Below are 15,234 nucleotides of genomic sequence, written 5' to 3'. Positions count from 1 at the left end.
TAGACATTATACATAACATGATAACATAAAAAATAGCTAATCAATTAATTTATTTCTTATAAAATTTTGAGTATAGATATTATTTAGAAATCAAGTTAATGAATTTTTTAAAAAATAAACTTTAAGTCATATCACTCTATTATATTGTCATTAAAAGATGTGCTACATAATTGACTAACACTTAAATGTGTTAAGTTAGTTTATTTTTAAAAAAACTAATGTTTAAGTAATAATAAGAAGTAAAATAATTAACAATTTTATTCATTAAATATTTTATATTTAATGATTAAATGCCTTAAAAACTAAAATGATATTTTATTTAGATTATGAATTATTTTGATAAATCTTTAAAACTATAAGGAAATAAGTGACAACGGCATTCATTAAGAACTAAAATCACATTTTCCTTCAGAGATTATTTTGATGAATTTTAGATATAATATGGACAATTTTGATGGTTTACTCGTTTTTTCCGTGTATCTAGTGATTAACAGTTACTAGCAGAACGGATGGTAGTATTGCATTTTTCTTGTTAAATTTCAAGCAAGTTGTACCTCACTTGCAATAAATGTCTGTTCCATATAAAAATATAAATTTTTAATCAAAGCGAAAAACCCTTCCAACACCAGTATCTCGTAATTTGTATGTTGAGAGATCTCAACTTCTGATTTAATATGGGTAATCGTGTTCCATTGGCCGAAGGGAGAACCAAACATATGCTGTCTTCAACCATTGTGGAACTGCTTCATACACTCATTTAGGAACTACTGAAAATTATCAATATATACTTTATATAAATCACACATAGGTAATTTTAAGATTCATGGAATTGCCCAGAATAATTTCACCCTTATAGGGGCAAATTCCAACTAATCAGCACAGAAAAGGACAGAATATACGACAATGGATATAGCAGTCATAAGTCCAGTCCAACTAGATTGATGGAAAACGACAAGTTCACATACTCTTCATAAAAGTTACAAATTCTTCAAGATCAGCCAACTTCACATTTGAGAGGCCTGCAAACAGGAATGATCAATTCAGAAACAAATTTCAACCTTTGAAAGTTAATGCACGTTGCAATACAATGGATGATATTTTGGTTACCTTTAGCAGGATTTATAGCTGATAGATCCGTTTCAGTGCTGTAAATCCTTTTTGTTTTCATTTGTTCAGTCTCTTCAATCATGTTGGTCTTTAGCTTTCCCATCTTCATTCCGAGTTCTGAGGCAGTTGTCGCAAGCTCTAAAGGAAACAAAGATGTATTAAAATTATTTAAAGATCTGTCAACTTAGACACTTCAACATATATTATCAGCTATATTTCGAGTCTTCGACCATAATTTCAACCAGAAAATACAAAATTTTTCCTGCCTACTTTTATAAAAATAATGCACGACACCAGGAAATTTTGTTTAGTTGCCTCTATTTGGTTAACATCACCCTTTGTGGTTAACATAACAACTCTTAGTACCTATTGTGGTTACCCTCAAATGCTTGATCCTTGATGTGGTATTAAGAAGCTATAAGGAAATAAAGTTGTACCCTTGTTTAAAGATGTTAATCTATATGTAAAGCTCCATCAGATAATAAATGATAAAAAAGTATAAAACTAAATTGAAAAACAGATAATATCCATAATGTGCATCATTTGACACAATGACTAGCTATGAAATAAATAAATAAATAAATAAAAACACAAGAAAAAACAAAAAAGAAAATCTCTATCTGAAGATTCTTAGAAAATAATTTCCAAATAAATCAACTCAAATGCTAAGTAAACTGTATGTATCCAGAGAATTCAATGTTCTTTCGCTTCATCCAACTGCATAAGAAAAGCAACATGTGTTGACACATACAGATATAGTTTTCAGAGGAACAGGATTGGGCATACTAAAGGAGATGTGAACCAAAAAGAGAGTGAGAAGTTCTTTAATTACCCCGAAACAACTCATGTATAGAATTTTGCTCATATAATTTTACTGCTTCAATGATACACCCAGCATTAATAGAAGATTTCCTTTCTAATGCTTGAATTTCTTGATCAAGCATTTCAGACTCTTTCCCCACCTGATAGCATAAGTAGTATCAAGATAAATTAAATGAGAAGCAAAAAGTACCAATTCAGCAGAAGAAAGATTTTAGCAATCAACATTCTTATTACCTTAGTTAATTTTTCTCTCAACGAATCTAACTGAGCATCTAAATCTCGATCAAAAGGAGCATCTGGATCAAGGCCATTCTCACTTGATTCATCCTGGAAGTACCCTTTCTTCCAAGGTTAGATGTCAAGCTAAAAAATAACTATACTAAGCAGGCAATATTCCTCAATTAGCTAACGAATTTGTATAGTATCATTAAATCGCATGAACAAAGCAGGAAAGAAAAAAAAATTAAAATCAAGACAGCACGAAATAATACAAGTTTGCTATGCATTATGATATTTTTCCCATGTATCATAACCAATAACAAAACAACATAAATTTTAGATGTCTGGTTCAAAAGAGACATCGCCCTTCCACCATACTCAATGCTGCACATGCACACTGCTTAGTTCTCAACATCCTCTACGAACACATATTATTAAGTTCATACATCAATCTTGGAAAGACATTCATGATCCCCGACAATATTTCGTTAACAACCAACCACTACATAACAAAGTCACAATGCAGCCAGTAGTCAAAAAACATCAACCCAAATCAACATTCTCCAATCCAAACCCGAAAAGAATTTCGTCATAGTTATTGCAAAATGTCATCATCAACACAACAAATAACAATTCAAGCGGTACAGAAATTAGAGTCAATAACCAAATCTTTCAACAATGCATAAAAAACAGTAACAATAACAAGTTGAGGAACATACCGTGTTAGGCATACGAAAACCTTGGGGAAGAGCAAAACAGTGACGGAGAACGTAATTTTCCCAAGCACTAAGCTTTTTGTCCAAAACAGATTGAACCCTCTGCCGAACGCAATCAACACCCTTTCACAATACACCACTTCCCACGTCATTATAATTAATCAATAATTACCCTAATTAATTAATTAACAACCCTAATTATTGCATCGAATGCAAAAGATGATACCAACCTTTCTCAGATCTTGCGACCTTTGTGTCCCTTCGATGTTCAGCTTCGCCGATGTGTCCCTGCAACGTGCGCAGGAGCGCGTAGTCATACAATTTCCTCAACTAAGTTGTAAGAAAAAAAAAAACGAAAATAATTTTGAAAAAATGGAAAGGAAAAGGGGGTGTTACATACTGGTAGAAGAAATCGAAAGCTTGGTCAAGTACGTCGTCGACATTGTTGAGAACTTCGTTACAGAAGAGTTGAGGATTCAGATTAAGCGAATCGAAAACGGACTCACTCTCACTCCCTTCCATTCCCGCCAAATTCCACTCTGTTCGATCGTTCGCATTTCAAATTTTAAATGCACTTTTCTCTCACCTGCCCTTACTTCAACAGGGTGTTTCGCTAAAATCTATCGTTTGTTACCATCTATTAAAATTAATTTTTATTATTAATTTTATATTATTAAATGGTGAAGTTAATAGTTTAATTAAAAAAATTATATTTTTAATTTTTAAAATAATAAAAAATTTATACTCATTAATTTAAAAAATATAAAATACTCTTTTAAATTTATGAGTATCATAATATGCTTTAGTAATTTTTTATTTTTAAATACAATTTTAAAAATTATTGTAAGAAGAGATTAAAGCAATAAAAAATTAAAATATATTTAAATAATATTTTTATATAAAATTTAATTATGAAAATTTATTAAAATTATTCTTCCGAGTTAACTTTAAATAAATAAAAATAAAAATAAAAATATTTTTTATTAAAAATATAAAGTGTGATAAATATTTTATTTTTCAAGTCTCTTAAATGCTTGACATTAGATTTAAAGATAATAAAAACCGTTTTATTTTTATTCTACGGACGGACTAGTCTTATGCTTGCCATTTTGAAAACTGTTGCTCCCAACAAGGATCATACGAAGCCCACACAGGTATTTTGCTAAGTTCTTCCTTTGGGTGATTGGTATTTTCTTCACAAGTCGTTACGACAATCATATTTTCTACGGTGAAAGTGTGATTCGAGATTCAGAGCTAGTGATGGTAAATTATATGGAATATATGACGGTAAAATTTTTATCGTCTACTATTTTGCGTTAGAAAAACCGAAAAATAAACTAAACAAATGAGGGACCTCGAAGAAGAAGATCAAATCATGGCATAGAGTGCAAGTTGCAAAAAGGCAGAAGGGGAGTTTTCATGAGTCAGAGCACGAGAGAAAGCTGATTGAGGAGCAGGTTTCAAGGTTTTATTCTGCTACCAAATCGCAAAACCAATTATCTCTACTCCCTATAATCAGTGCTTCACATTTTCATGCATTGCGTAATCTGCAAATATTCTACTTTGTTTATTAACAAATCCATATATAGGTAACAAACTATGAACGTTTCTAGGTGGGTCTTGCTTTGTGGTGTGCTTTATCACGAGATTGTAACAGTTACAGGATTGGGGCTGGGCTCCTTCACGTTTCCTCTTATTGTCTACAACATTATACTTCATGCATACGTAGCATCTATGCCTATAAATATTATCATCCAGAGTTCTTATATTTTTCGTGTCTTACATCAAACATTATTGGCAATCATGTCGAAAATTTCGATGACGATGAATGCTATGTTTGCAACCCTGATGATGTTCCTCTTGTGTTACCCATCAGTGGCTATATTAATAAACAGGCTTAAACTACCGTCACCACTGACAGGCCCTGAGTCAATCGCATTTGACAGAAACGGTGGAGGGCCTTATGTTGGTGTTTCTGATGGAAGAATTCTCAAATATGCAGGTCCAAACCAAGGTTTCCAGGAGTATGCTTACACTTCGCCAAACAGGTAAGATATATGAAGTGCAAGCTTAGTCACGCTAACTTATCTTGATTATTATATAGTTAAATCATACACTTGATTAATTAATTAATTTTGTTATGTTGGTGTGTGGAAGGAACAAGACAATTTGTGATGGGCTTGCTGACTTCTCAACGCTCCAAGCATCATGTGGGAGGCCTTTAGGATTGCGTTTCAATCATCAGACGGGCGAGTTGTATGCAGCCGATGCTTATTTTGGAATCCTCAAAATTGGGCCTAACGGAGGCCCCCCAACTCAATGCATTCAATATACACTGCCGCCGCCGCCGCCACCACCGTCTTGGCAACTGCAATCTCAACCACAACTCCAAGACAATGCCAGGTTTAAGTTTCTTGATGGCTTGGATGTAGACGTCAACACTGGAGTCGTTTATTTTACTGAAGCTAGTGCTAATTACCAGATCAAGTAATTACTTCCTTCCGTACTTTGTTTTTTCCACTTAAATCTTAATTCTTGTAAAAGATTTGGCATTGAGAAGAAGTATACTGGTTTGTAGACTGAAATAATTGAATGATAAAACTCGAGTTCGGTATTGAAAAATCATGGAGGCTTTAAAATATTTTTCTAGTGTAGCCCATTAAATTAACAAAAGTGACAATTTTTGCAGAGATTTCCCAGAATTGGTACGCCGCAGAGATAGTTCTGGAAGCTTGTTTTCCTTTGATCCAAGCACCAACCAAACGAAAGCATTGATGAGGGGTCTTGCTTTCCCAAGTGGGGTAGCAGTAAGCAGAGATGGGTCATTTGTCCTAGTTAGTGAATTCTTGACAAATAGAATTCATAGATTCTGGCTGAGAGGGCCAAAAGCAAATTCATCTGAAATATTCTCGCAACTTACGGGGAGCCCAGATAATATTAGGAGAAATCCAAATGGTCAATTTTGGGTGGCAATGAACAGTTTTATAGGACCACCTCCACCTCCGAGGCCTACCACTGTGCCTTCAGGGCTCAGAATCAATGAAAATGGTATAGTTTTACAGATTGTGTCTCTTGCTCAGGAGTTTGGTAGTGATCAAGTAAGTGAGGTTCATGAGTTCAACGGGACACTCTATTGTGGCTCCTTGCGTGCTTCCTATGTTACCATTTCAACTATATTCTAGTGTTTTACTTTCTATTGCCTCTATGAAAAGTATAAAATAAAGGAACTGTTAGAAACATATTTGAGAACACATCATGATATCCTCATTTTAGCATTTACGTCATTTTAAAAGAAAAAATTATAACATCGATCTTAGTATATTATTTGGAACTGACATTCCCCGCTGGATTTTGAATTATGTAAAGGTTTCGGAACTCTTTACGCTTTCTTTTAACCAAACACTAGAAGTTGTAAACAGCGTAAGCAGCATTGGTGGCTTTGATTCAATAAGTTAAATTATAGTTCTTTTAAAAAACAAATGCAAGCCAATTTTAAACTGAAAAAATCTTTGTTAATTATAGATTCTTTTTGTAATGTATTTCTTTTGATACTTTTTATAAAACATTTTTAACTAAATTAAAATAAAACTATTTAAAGTTAGTTGAATATCTTAATTTTTTAAAATTATAACACGACAATTTTATCTTTAATATCATTTAACTTAATATCACTATTAATATTTTCTTTTCTTAGTTTTAATTTTAGTTTTTATCAACTTTATTTATCAAGAGCAAATAAAAAAAACGATAAATAATCAAAGCTATAAAATGCTTATAAAAATATTACTAAAATTTTCTAAAAGGTGTATTATATAATAATCCAATCAACCGAGATCTTTAAAATTAATATCAATTTCAATCATGTCAATGGTAACAAAGTCATGATCAAATCATTTTTTTACTACAAAAAATTCAACTAATATTTATTTTTTATACTAGTTATGATTTACAGTTTAGTTTTACGTTACTGTCTAAGGCTTAAACTGTGTCATGTAACATAAATTTATATCTTATTTAAGAATTTATAAATTATTTTTTAAAACGATAAGTTGATAGAATCATTAGATAGTTATAGCTTTTAATGTGAGTTTATAGTTTTTAAAAGCTTGTTTGTGAAGACTTACTTTAAGTAGCTTTTAGTTTAATAAAAGTTAATTTTTAATATTTTTATTTTCATCTTTAATATTTAAACAATTTATATTCATCCAAAATAATTAATAATTTTAATACTTCGAGCCATTTAACACATTTCACCTAACTGTTTACTAAACAAACAACTCTAATTCTATAAGTTATATAATTTTAACTAGCTTATCACTTATCAGTTATAAGGTGCCTTGCTCCAGTGTTATTAAACTTAATAACTTAGTTAAGTGACTATATTAGTTTAACAATAAAGATATGCTCTTAGATTTTTCTATGCTACTGTATCTTGAGTATGGGGTGGTAAAATTGTGCTTCGCCAAACTGGTCGCCCTGTCCAGCTTTGTCTCGTTTTAATTTGTTAATATAGCGAATTGAGACAGTTTTAGACTCATTTTTTATTTTTAAAAATTAAAAATTAACTTTTTTAAATTAAATATTAATTTTTTTAATATAAAAATAATTTTTATAATTTATTGTGATTTTTTTTGTTAATTTTTTAAAGACTGAACTATTAATCTAATAATCAATCAATTTTTTTAAAAATTTTTAATTTTGACAGGCTGACCTGTTAGTTTACTAGTCCATCCTTAAAAGGATTGAGCTAAAAAATATAGTCCATCTTTTAAATAAAAAACGACTCAAATTAATCTATTTTTAAGTTGTTTAACCCTTTTTGACACCGCTAATAGTTATTAACTTAAACTTGTATACTAGTTGTAATTATTTTCTTAAAATAAGATGATTTTTTTAGTTTATGTAAAAATATATATAATAAAATTTAATTTAAATTAGTATTTTCATCTTTTAATTTTAAGTTGCATTTCTATTTCATCTTTTAACTTTTTTTCTTTTTTTTTAGTTTTCTAACTTTTACAAAAGTTTTAATTAGGTCATTTTTTGTTTAAAACTTTAACTCTATTAAAAAAAACTTGTCATTTTATGTTATATGTATTGTATGTTATTGTTTATTGTCTTCTTTTTTAGATTTCTGACCTGATCTTAAGTACTTTTTTCTCTTCTTTATTTCTAATCAAAATTACATCTTCTTGCTATCAACAATAATCACTTATCTCCAAATCTCAAATTATAAACAAATCACTTTTCTAAATACTCATTTTTCATATTTGACAAATTTTTGAATGTAAAAATCAAAACAAACTTATTTTTAGACTATGCTTTGAGCTTTTAGAACATATGATTCTTGTTAATGAATACTTTGCGTTCAAATTTTTTATAGATAAAAAATAGATATTTAAAAAGTGGAGTTATTTAAGATTTAGAATTTGGAAGTGAATGTTTGATGTTGATGATAAGAAGATGAAGATAAAGAGAGATAAGAAAAACGAAAAGATACTAAAGATCTGAAAAAGATGATAAATAGTATCGCATACTCAGTGACATCAAACGATAAATTTTTTTAATAAAATGCAGAATTTTAATAGAAAAGAATTTATTTAAAACTTTTATAAAATTTAGAAGATTAAAGTAAATTAAAAAAAGTTAAAAGAACAAATTTGAAATATACTGTAAAGTTAAAGAACAAAAAATACTAATTTTTTCTAAAATTTATATATTATAAATTTTTATTGAAAATTATAAAATTTAATGCATTACTATGTTATAATTTTTAACAAATATTTATTATTTATTAAGTTTTTATTGTATGCTTTTATGAGTTAGAAAAACCGAAAAAAGTAAACTGAAAGTGTACAAAACTAGGAGGACATTTTGCGCGTCTTTTTGGAGGCACCTAGTAGAATAAGAACAAATCATGCCATGGAGTGCGAGTTGCAAAAAGGTGGAAGAGAAGTTTTCACGAGTGAGAACACGAGGGAAAGCTTGTTGAGGAGCAGGTTTCAAGGTTTTTATTCTGCAAGCTTTTTATGAGTTAGAAAAACCGAAAAAAGTAAACTGAATGTATACAAAACTTGGAGGAGATTTTGCGCATCTTTTTGGAGGCACCTCGTAGAATAAGAACAAATCATGGCATGGAGTGCGAGTTGCAAAAAGGTGGAAGAGAAGTTTTCACAGGTGAGAACACGAGAGAAAGCTGGTTGAGTAGCAGGTTTCAAGGTTTTTATTCAGCAACCAAACCACAAAACCGATTATCACTACTCCCTATAATAAGATTCACATTTTCATGCATTGCGCAATCTGCACATATGGTACTTTATTCTAATAAATCCAAATATTGTAACAAACTATGAAAGTTTCTAGGTAGGCCTTGCTTTGTGGTGTGCTTTATCACGAGGTTGTAACAGTTACAGGGTTGGGGCTGGGCTCTTTCACGTTTCCTCTTATTGCCTATTTTATACTACGTGCATATATAGCATGCATGCCTATAAGTATGATCACTGAGTTCTTATGCATCGTGCCGTACATCAAACATTATTGTCAATAATCATGTCGAAAATTATGATGACAATGGCTATGTTTGGAAATCTAATAGTATTCCTCTTATGTTCCCCTTCAGTGGCTATATTAATAAACAGGCTACCACTACCGTCACCATTGACAGGCCCAGAGTCAATCGCGTTTGACAGAAACGGCGGAGGGCCTTATGTTGGTGTTTCTGATGGAAGAATTCTCAAATATGTAGGTCCAAACCAAGGTTTCCAGGAATATGCTTACACTTCGCCAAACAGGTAATATATGAAGTGCAAGACTTAGTCACACTCACTTATTTTATTTATTATACAATTAAACCATACATTTGATTGATGAATTAATGTTGTTACGTTGGTTGGTTTATGGTAGGAACAAGACAATTTGTGATGGGCTTGCTGACTTCTCAACACTTCAAGCATCTTGTGGGAGGCCTTTAGGATTGCGGTTTAATCATCAGACAGGCGAGTTGTATGCAGCCGATGCATATTTTGGGCTCACCAAGATTGGGCCAAATGGAGGACCCCCAACCCAATTCCTTTATGGTCTACCAACATCAACACCACAGCCGCCGCCATCACCATCACCATCACCATTCCCCCCATCCCAATCTCCATCTCCATCACCATCACATTTCCCATCGCCATCTCCATCACCATCACTATCACCAGGACCAGGCTATCCTGCGTTTAAGTTTCTTGATGGCTTGGATGTAGATATCAACAATGGAGTAATTTATTTTACTGAAGCTAGTGCTAATTACCAGATCAAGTAACTACTTCCTTCCGCACTTTGTTTTTTTTTTTTCTCTTAAACATTGATTCTTGTAAAAGATTTAGCATTGGGAAATCCTATATTCTCTTAACAAATTCTCTTATATACGTAAAAGTTACACATTTCTTGTAGAGAGAAAAAGTTAGAAGATAAAAGTTAATATATTTTTTTTACAAGATACGTGTTATTTTTTGGGGAATAGGAAAATCTATACACTTAAATAGTAAGATGATATAGCTTTTTTGTCTGATATTAAAAAATCTTGGACGCTTTAGCATATTTTTCTACCGTAGCCCATTAAATTAACAAATGTAACAATTTTTGCAGAGATTTCTATGCATTGGTAAGCAGCAGAGATAGTTCTGGAAGCCTATATTCATTTGATCCAACCACCAACCAAACGAGAGCGTTGATGAGGGGACTTGCTTTACCAAGTGGGGTAGCAGTAAGCAGAGACGGGTCATTTGTCCTAGTCAGTGAATTCTTGGCAAATAGAATCCAGAGATTCTGGCTGAGGGGGCCAAAAACAAATTCATCTGAGATATTCTTGCAACTTTTGGGTAGCCCAGATAACATTATGAGAAATCCAAATGGTCAATTTTGGGTGGCAATGAACAGGTTTATAGGACCACGTCCACCTGCAAGGCCTACCATTGTGCCTTCAGGGCTCAGAATCAATGAGAATGGTATGATTTTACGAAGTGTGATTCTTGCTCAGGAGTTTGGGAGTGAGGAGGTTAGTGAGGTTCATGAGTCTAACGGGACACTCTATTGTGGCTCCTTGCGTGCTCCCTTTGTTACCATTTCAACTATAGTTTAGAAGTGTTTCATTTTCTGCTGCCTCTATGGAAAGTATAAAATAAAGGAACAAAGGAACTGTTGTTGATCCATGTATCCTCTTTACTACTCTTCTAACCCTTATTTGAGAGCACAGCATGACATCCTTATTTTAGCATTGACGTCATTTAAATGAAAGAGGAATATCCATCGATCTAAAACATATTTTTCGGATAGGAACTGACGTTCGCCCGTTAGATTTTGATTTGTTGTAAATGATTCGGAACTCTTCACGCTTTCTTTTAACCAAACAATCCCAATCCAAAATTTCATCACTGCAAGTTTATGAGCCAACAAAGATTTCTTTATGACTATTCCTATTACAATTGCTAGCATCTATAATTCATCAAATACTCTCTAAATAAGAAAATTCAATGTTATAAAATAATCATAACATCTTAAATGTTTGCACTAAAGACTTATTTACAGACCCAAATACAATAAGATCTACAGTTCAATAAAACTAACCAAATCCAAATAATAGGCAAACTAATTAAGCTAGCTATATCTTAAGTTGAACTAAGGTCATTTAGATCGAGATAAAATTCTTAAATAACAAGCTAATCTCAATTAGGGATAATAAATGGATCTAGACTAATTATACCCGTGTTCACTTCATTCATTAATTAAAGCATATTATATCTTGTACATGAATATTTTACCGGCAAGGCAATCCATTTTATAATTTTCGAAGTTAAATGGAATTTTTATATTATGTACTTCAAATGAACTAAATTAAAATTAAATAAATTTCTATTTTACAATTTTCTAAACATAATTTTATATTTTTTAAAATAATTGTGTATATATTAAATAAAATTTTACTGTGCACATCCTTTTCACGCACTTGGAATGAAGAGTAGATCGGTCCATGCCATGGAGTGCGAACTGCAGCAAGTAGAAGAGGAGTTTTCATTAACACAATAGAAAGCTGGCTGAGGAGCATGTTTGAAGCTTTTAGGGATCTACAACCAACAAAACTGCAAAAGCAACTATATACTTCCCATAATGCTTCACATTTTTCGTTCAGCATTCGCCACATACTATAACTTGTTCATTAATCAATCCACGCTAGCAATAAAGTATATGAACGTTTCTTACAGTAGGTAGGTGTTGCTGTGTTGTGTGTTCTTTTACGAGGTTGTTTAGTTGGGCCCCATTGTGTTTTTTCTGAGGCTTTTTCACGTTTTTACTTTTCACCACTTGCATAGTGCTGGCATGTATGCTTGTAAGAGCACCTTTATTTGTGGTTTTGAGAATGATTATTAACTTAAAATTGGTTATTCACAAGAATTATCACTAAGAATGCTTCACGCAGGAAGGATAGTGTTTAGCTAGAAATTAAGAAGAACTACACTATTTTAAAAAAAAAAAATTTTTTTTAAATATTTTTTAACTGAAATTGGTAGGTATCAACAGTGATAAGACTCACAAAAAATAATTCAAAAAATCAAACTTTAGTTTTACCACTAAAGTAAAAAAAACATAAAAGTTCTTCAAATCTATGTGCCAGCATGAAATTTACATAAAATAAATTTAAGAATTTATTTGAATTCCACCACTAAAAGTGCTCTAAAATATTATTAATGAGCTCTTAGGTTTGGTGCTTCACAATCATGTTGAACATTACCAACTTCACAATCGTGTTACACATCATTGGCTATGTTAATTAGATTCATTTGACCGAAACGGTGGAGGGGCGTTGGGGTCTTTGATGAAAGAGTTTTATGGTACGGATTAGCAGTGAAAATACAGTCTCATTGAAAATAAAATTCCTCATTTGCAAGAATTTGCAAAGAGTAATAATAAATATAAGACAGCAAAATTGTGACAACTATGTAAGAGAGACTAAAATCAATGGGAAAAATAAAAATTATTAAAAAAATAATTTCACTGTAATTAAATAAAGACACTCAAAATTAATTTCAATTAAATGGACAAAATAATGGTAACAATTATCAAAACAAGATAATAAAGCTTAGAAAAGGAAATATACCCCAAAGATAGGGGTTATTGTATGAACAAAATATCTTACATTACATATATCTAATTATCAATTCAACTGTTGAAAATGAATAACCATACATTTTAAATTTCTTTTTCAAACATTAGCCTGATTAAATGGTGAACAAATATCTAAAGGTGATTATATTATACGTTATTAATCTATATTTAAGCAAAAATGATTTCCTCTCTTATTTTCTCTTACTAATTATTATTTTATCTTGACCTAATCAAACCTTTATCCACTTAATAAGTAAGACAGGTGAACTTTTCAATTTTAAACTAAATCATTAGCATATGTATGAAAGTAAAGTTAACAAATTGAGACATTTTAAATTTATTTATTTTTAAATAATATAATAATATCATTAACTTAATTGTAAGATATTAGTATTTATTATTAAAATGTTACTAGTCGAGTATTATATCCATGAATTGATTAAATCTAAAAAGTTATAAATATAAGATAATGAGTTTCTAAGGCGTATAACAAACAAAAGATAAAATAAAAATTTTAATAACGTGATTATAAATTAGAAGTTAAAATATAAACTAAATAATTTAAAAAATATAAATAATTTCAATAAAGTTAGAGGTGAATATAATTATTTCTTATAATAATGTAAATATAAATTTAAATATTAAACATAAAATAAATCATATAAAAATAATAAAAGTAATTTGAATAAAATTTGTGTCTTTTACGTAATAAGAATAATATTATGAGTCTCTTAATAAAGTTAATTTAATAAAAAATAAATTTAATATATTTATTTTGAGAAAGTTTACTTAACTCTAAATTATATTTTAAATTCATTATTTAATTCTTATTTAATGGTATTTTAAGCTACAGAAATTCGGTATGAGTTAATTAAGATCATTGTCACAATCATCCAACAATAGCTATCCTTTCTTCACTCTCCACCCGTTACGTACAGAGGAGATTGATTGTGCTTTATCACTTTATCTGTTATTTATTAATTCCTTGACCATTCTTTGAAGATCTGATTGAAAAGATTATATATATTCTGTCTTTTATAAAAAAAAAATGTATGTGGTAATTCCTAATTTTCAAATGCAGAGTATTAATCTATGATGTAGAGATAGATTTTATAGTTGTGAAAAGTTATGTATATGAGTCAAGTACCCTGATATTTCAAATTAATAAAATTTGTCATACCAGGAAAAAAAAAAGTAATGCTTAACTTTAAAGATCTTTTATTGAAACAATATTTTTTAATTTATGTCTAATGTATTTTTATATATATCATTAATATTTCTTGATTTAACTATATTTTATGCCTATATGTAGTTTAATTGCTGTTATAATTATTTTTATGAATTTCATCTATATATTAACAGTATAATTTTTTTATGTTGTCACTAAATCATGAATTATCATATTAACAAAAAAAAATTAATTTCTTTAATAATTAATATAAAAATTGTATTCATGATTTATTCTCTTCAGTTCACAGTATAAAAAATTTGACACTGATAATGTACTAAAAATAAACTTATTTTTTCACTTTGATAAAAATTTTAGAAGAATTCAATGATTTAAAAAAAATAAAAAAATAAATTGAGAAAGTAAAATCTTAAAAATTAAAGAATAATCAATTGTTTATTTAATCATCATCTAGACAATTAGCTTTTATTATATTAAGAGTTTAATTTATATATATATATAAAAGAGAGAGAGAGCACTTCTTTAGAAGGGTCAAATGTCTGTGGGTTTCAAAGCCATAAAAAAAATTAAAACGGTATTTCTCAACCTATCTTATTGATTTAAATTTAAAAGCTTTAGTTATCTACTTTCGGCTAGAAAAAAAGAAGATATGATATATATATCCTTGATAAAGATGAAAGTATATGCATTATCATGCGCTGATATCCATGGCCAAGTTTTCACCAATCATCTAATTTTAATTCAAATCTTGCTGAAGAATAACGGTACCTCTGCCTCTACAAGTAAGAGTTCAGTATTAGCGATCATAATGGTTAAAGCAAGCATGGTACTGGAGTATTTATAATATATTGACGAAATTGAAGCGTTTATCAAAACTTTAAAACACATAAAACATAACAGTATTGGAAAAAAAATTAATTTGCCGATATTTTGCAATCAAAATAAAGAGAAAGCAGGTACATGTGCCACTCTAATGGTGTCTCCAGAATCAAAATGCAAAGAAGAAAAATTACAGAAATTTGCTTTGAAATAAAA

At 30.1% G+C, this 15,234-nt stretch overlaps 3 protein-coding genes across 3 annotated transcripts; 2 read left to right on the top strand and 1 right to left on the bottom strand.

Annotated features, from left to right (window-relative positions):
- Positions 1–694: 694 nt before the first annotated feature.
- LOC113848150 (protein MIS12 homolog) lies at positions 695–3,439 on the bottom strand. The gene is made up of 8 exons (XM_027477544.1): positions 3,265–3,439; positions 3,095–3,152; positions 2,868–2,987; positions 2,164–2,256; positions 1,940–2,069; positions 1,108–1,245; positions 966–1,019; positions 695–767 (listed from the first exon to the last, which is right to left on the bottom strand). The coding sequence occupies exons 1-8, from the start codon at positions 3,384–3,386 to the stop codon at positions 754–756; spliced, it is 729 nt and encodes a 242-aa protein (XP_027333345.1). The 5' UTR covers positions 3,387–3,439; the 3' UTR covers positions 695–753.
- Positions 3,440–4,463: 1,024 nt separating this feature from the next.
- On the top strand, positions 4,464–6,046 carry LOC113874796 (protein STRICTOSIDINE SYNTHASE-LIKE 12-like). The gene is made up of 4 exons (XM_027513010.1): positions 4,464–4,912; positions 5,022–5,222; positions 5,268–5,351; positions 5,554–6,046. The coding sequence occupies exons 1-4, from the start codon at positions 4,464–4,466 to the stop codon at positions 6,044–6,046; spliced, it is 1,227 nt and encodes a 408-aa protein (XP_027368811.1).
- A 3,367-nt stretch (positions 6,047–9,413) lies between these two features.
- Positions 9,414–10,989, top strand: LOC113874795 (protein STRICTOSIDINE SYNTHASE-LIKE 12-like). Its single transcript, XM_027513009.1, has 4 exons — positions 9,414–9,655; positions 9,768–9,940; positions 10,067–10,166; positions 10,497–10,989. Exons 1-4 carry the CDS (start codon positions 9,414–9,416, stop codon positions 10,987–10,989), a joined length of 1,008 nt encoding a protein of 335 aa, XP_027368810.1.
- Positions 10,990–15,234: the final 4,245 nt, after the last annotated feature.

This window comes from Abrus precatorius, unplaced genomic scaffold, assembly GCF_003935025.1.
Source record: "Abrus precatorius isolate BTA unplaced genomic scaffold, Abrus_2018 Scaffold8, whole genome shotgun sequence".
Classification (NCBI taxonomy): domain Eukaryota; kingdom Viridiplantae; phylum Streptophyta; class Magnoliopsida; order Fabales; family Fabaceae; genus Abrus; species Abrus precatorius.
This window is presented reverse-complemented; position numbering and strand designations above follow the sequence as displayed.

Bases quoted from the DNA above. Each gene is read 5' to 3' on its own strand.
- LOC113874796 (XM_027513010.1), top strand. From the start codon at position 4,464: ATGAACGTTTCTAGGTGGGTCTTGCTTTGTGGTGTGCTTTATCACGAG. The intron at 4,913-5,021 runs GTAAGATATATG...GGTGTGTGGAAG, and splicing joins GCTTACACTTCGCCAAACAG to GAACAAGACAATTTGTGATG. The intron at 5,223-5,267 runs GTCTTGGCAACT...AGACAATGCCAG, and splicing joins CCGCCGCCGCCGCCACCACC to GTTTAAGTTTCTTGATGGCT.
- LOC113848150 (XM_027477544.1), bottom strand. From the start codon at position 3,386: ATGGAAGGGAGTGAGAGTGAGTCCGTTTTCGATTCGCTTAATCTGAAT. The intron at 3,153-3,264 runs GTATGTAACACC...CGCACGTTGCAG, and splicing joins GCTTTCGATTTCTTCTACCA to GGACACATCGGCGAAGCTGA. The intron at 2,257-2,867 runs GTATGTTCCTCA...GGGTACTTCCAG, and splicing joins GTTTTCGTATGCCTAACACG to GATGAATCAAGTGAGAATGG.
- LOC113874795 (XM_027513009.1), top strand. From the start codon at position 9,414: ATGTCGAAAATTATGATGACAATGGCTATGTTTGGAAATCTAATAGTA. The intron at 9,941-10,066 runs GTCTACCAACAT...CACTATCACCAG, and splicing joins CCCAACCCAATTCCTTTATG to GACCAGGCTATCCTGCGTTT. The intron at 10,167-10,496 runs GTAACTACTTCC...CAATTTTTGCAG, and splicing joins AGTGCTAATTACCAGATCAA to AGATTTCTATGCATTGGTAA.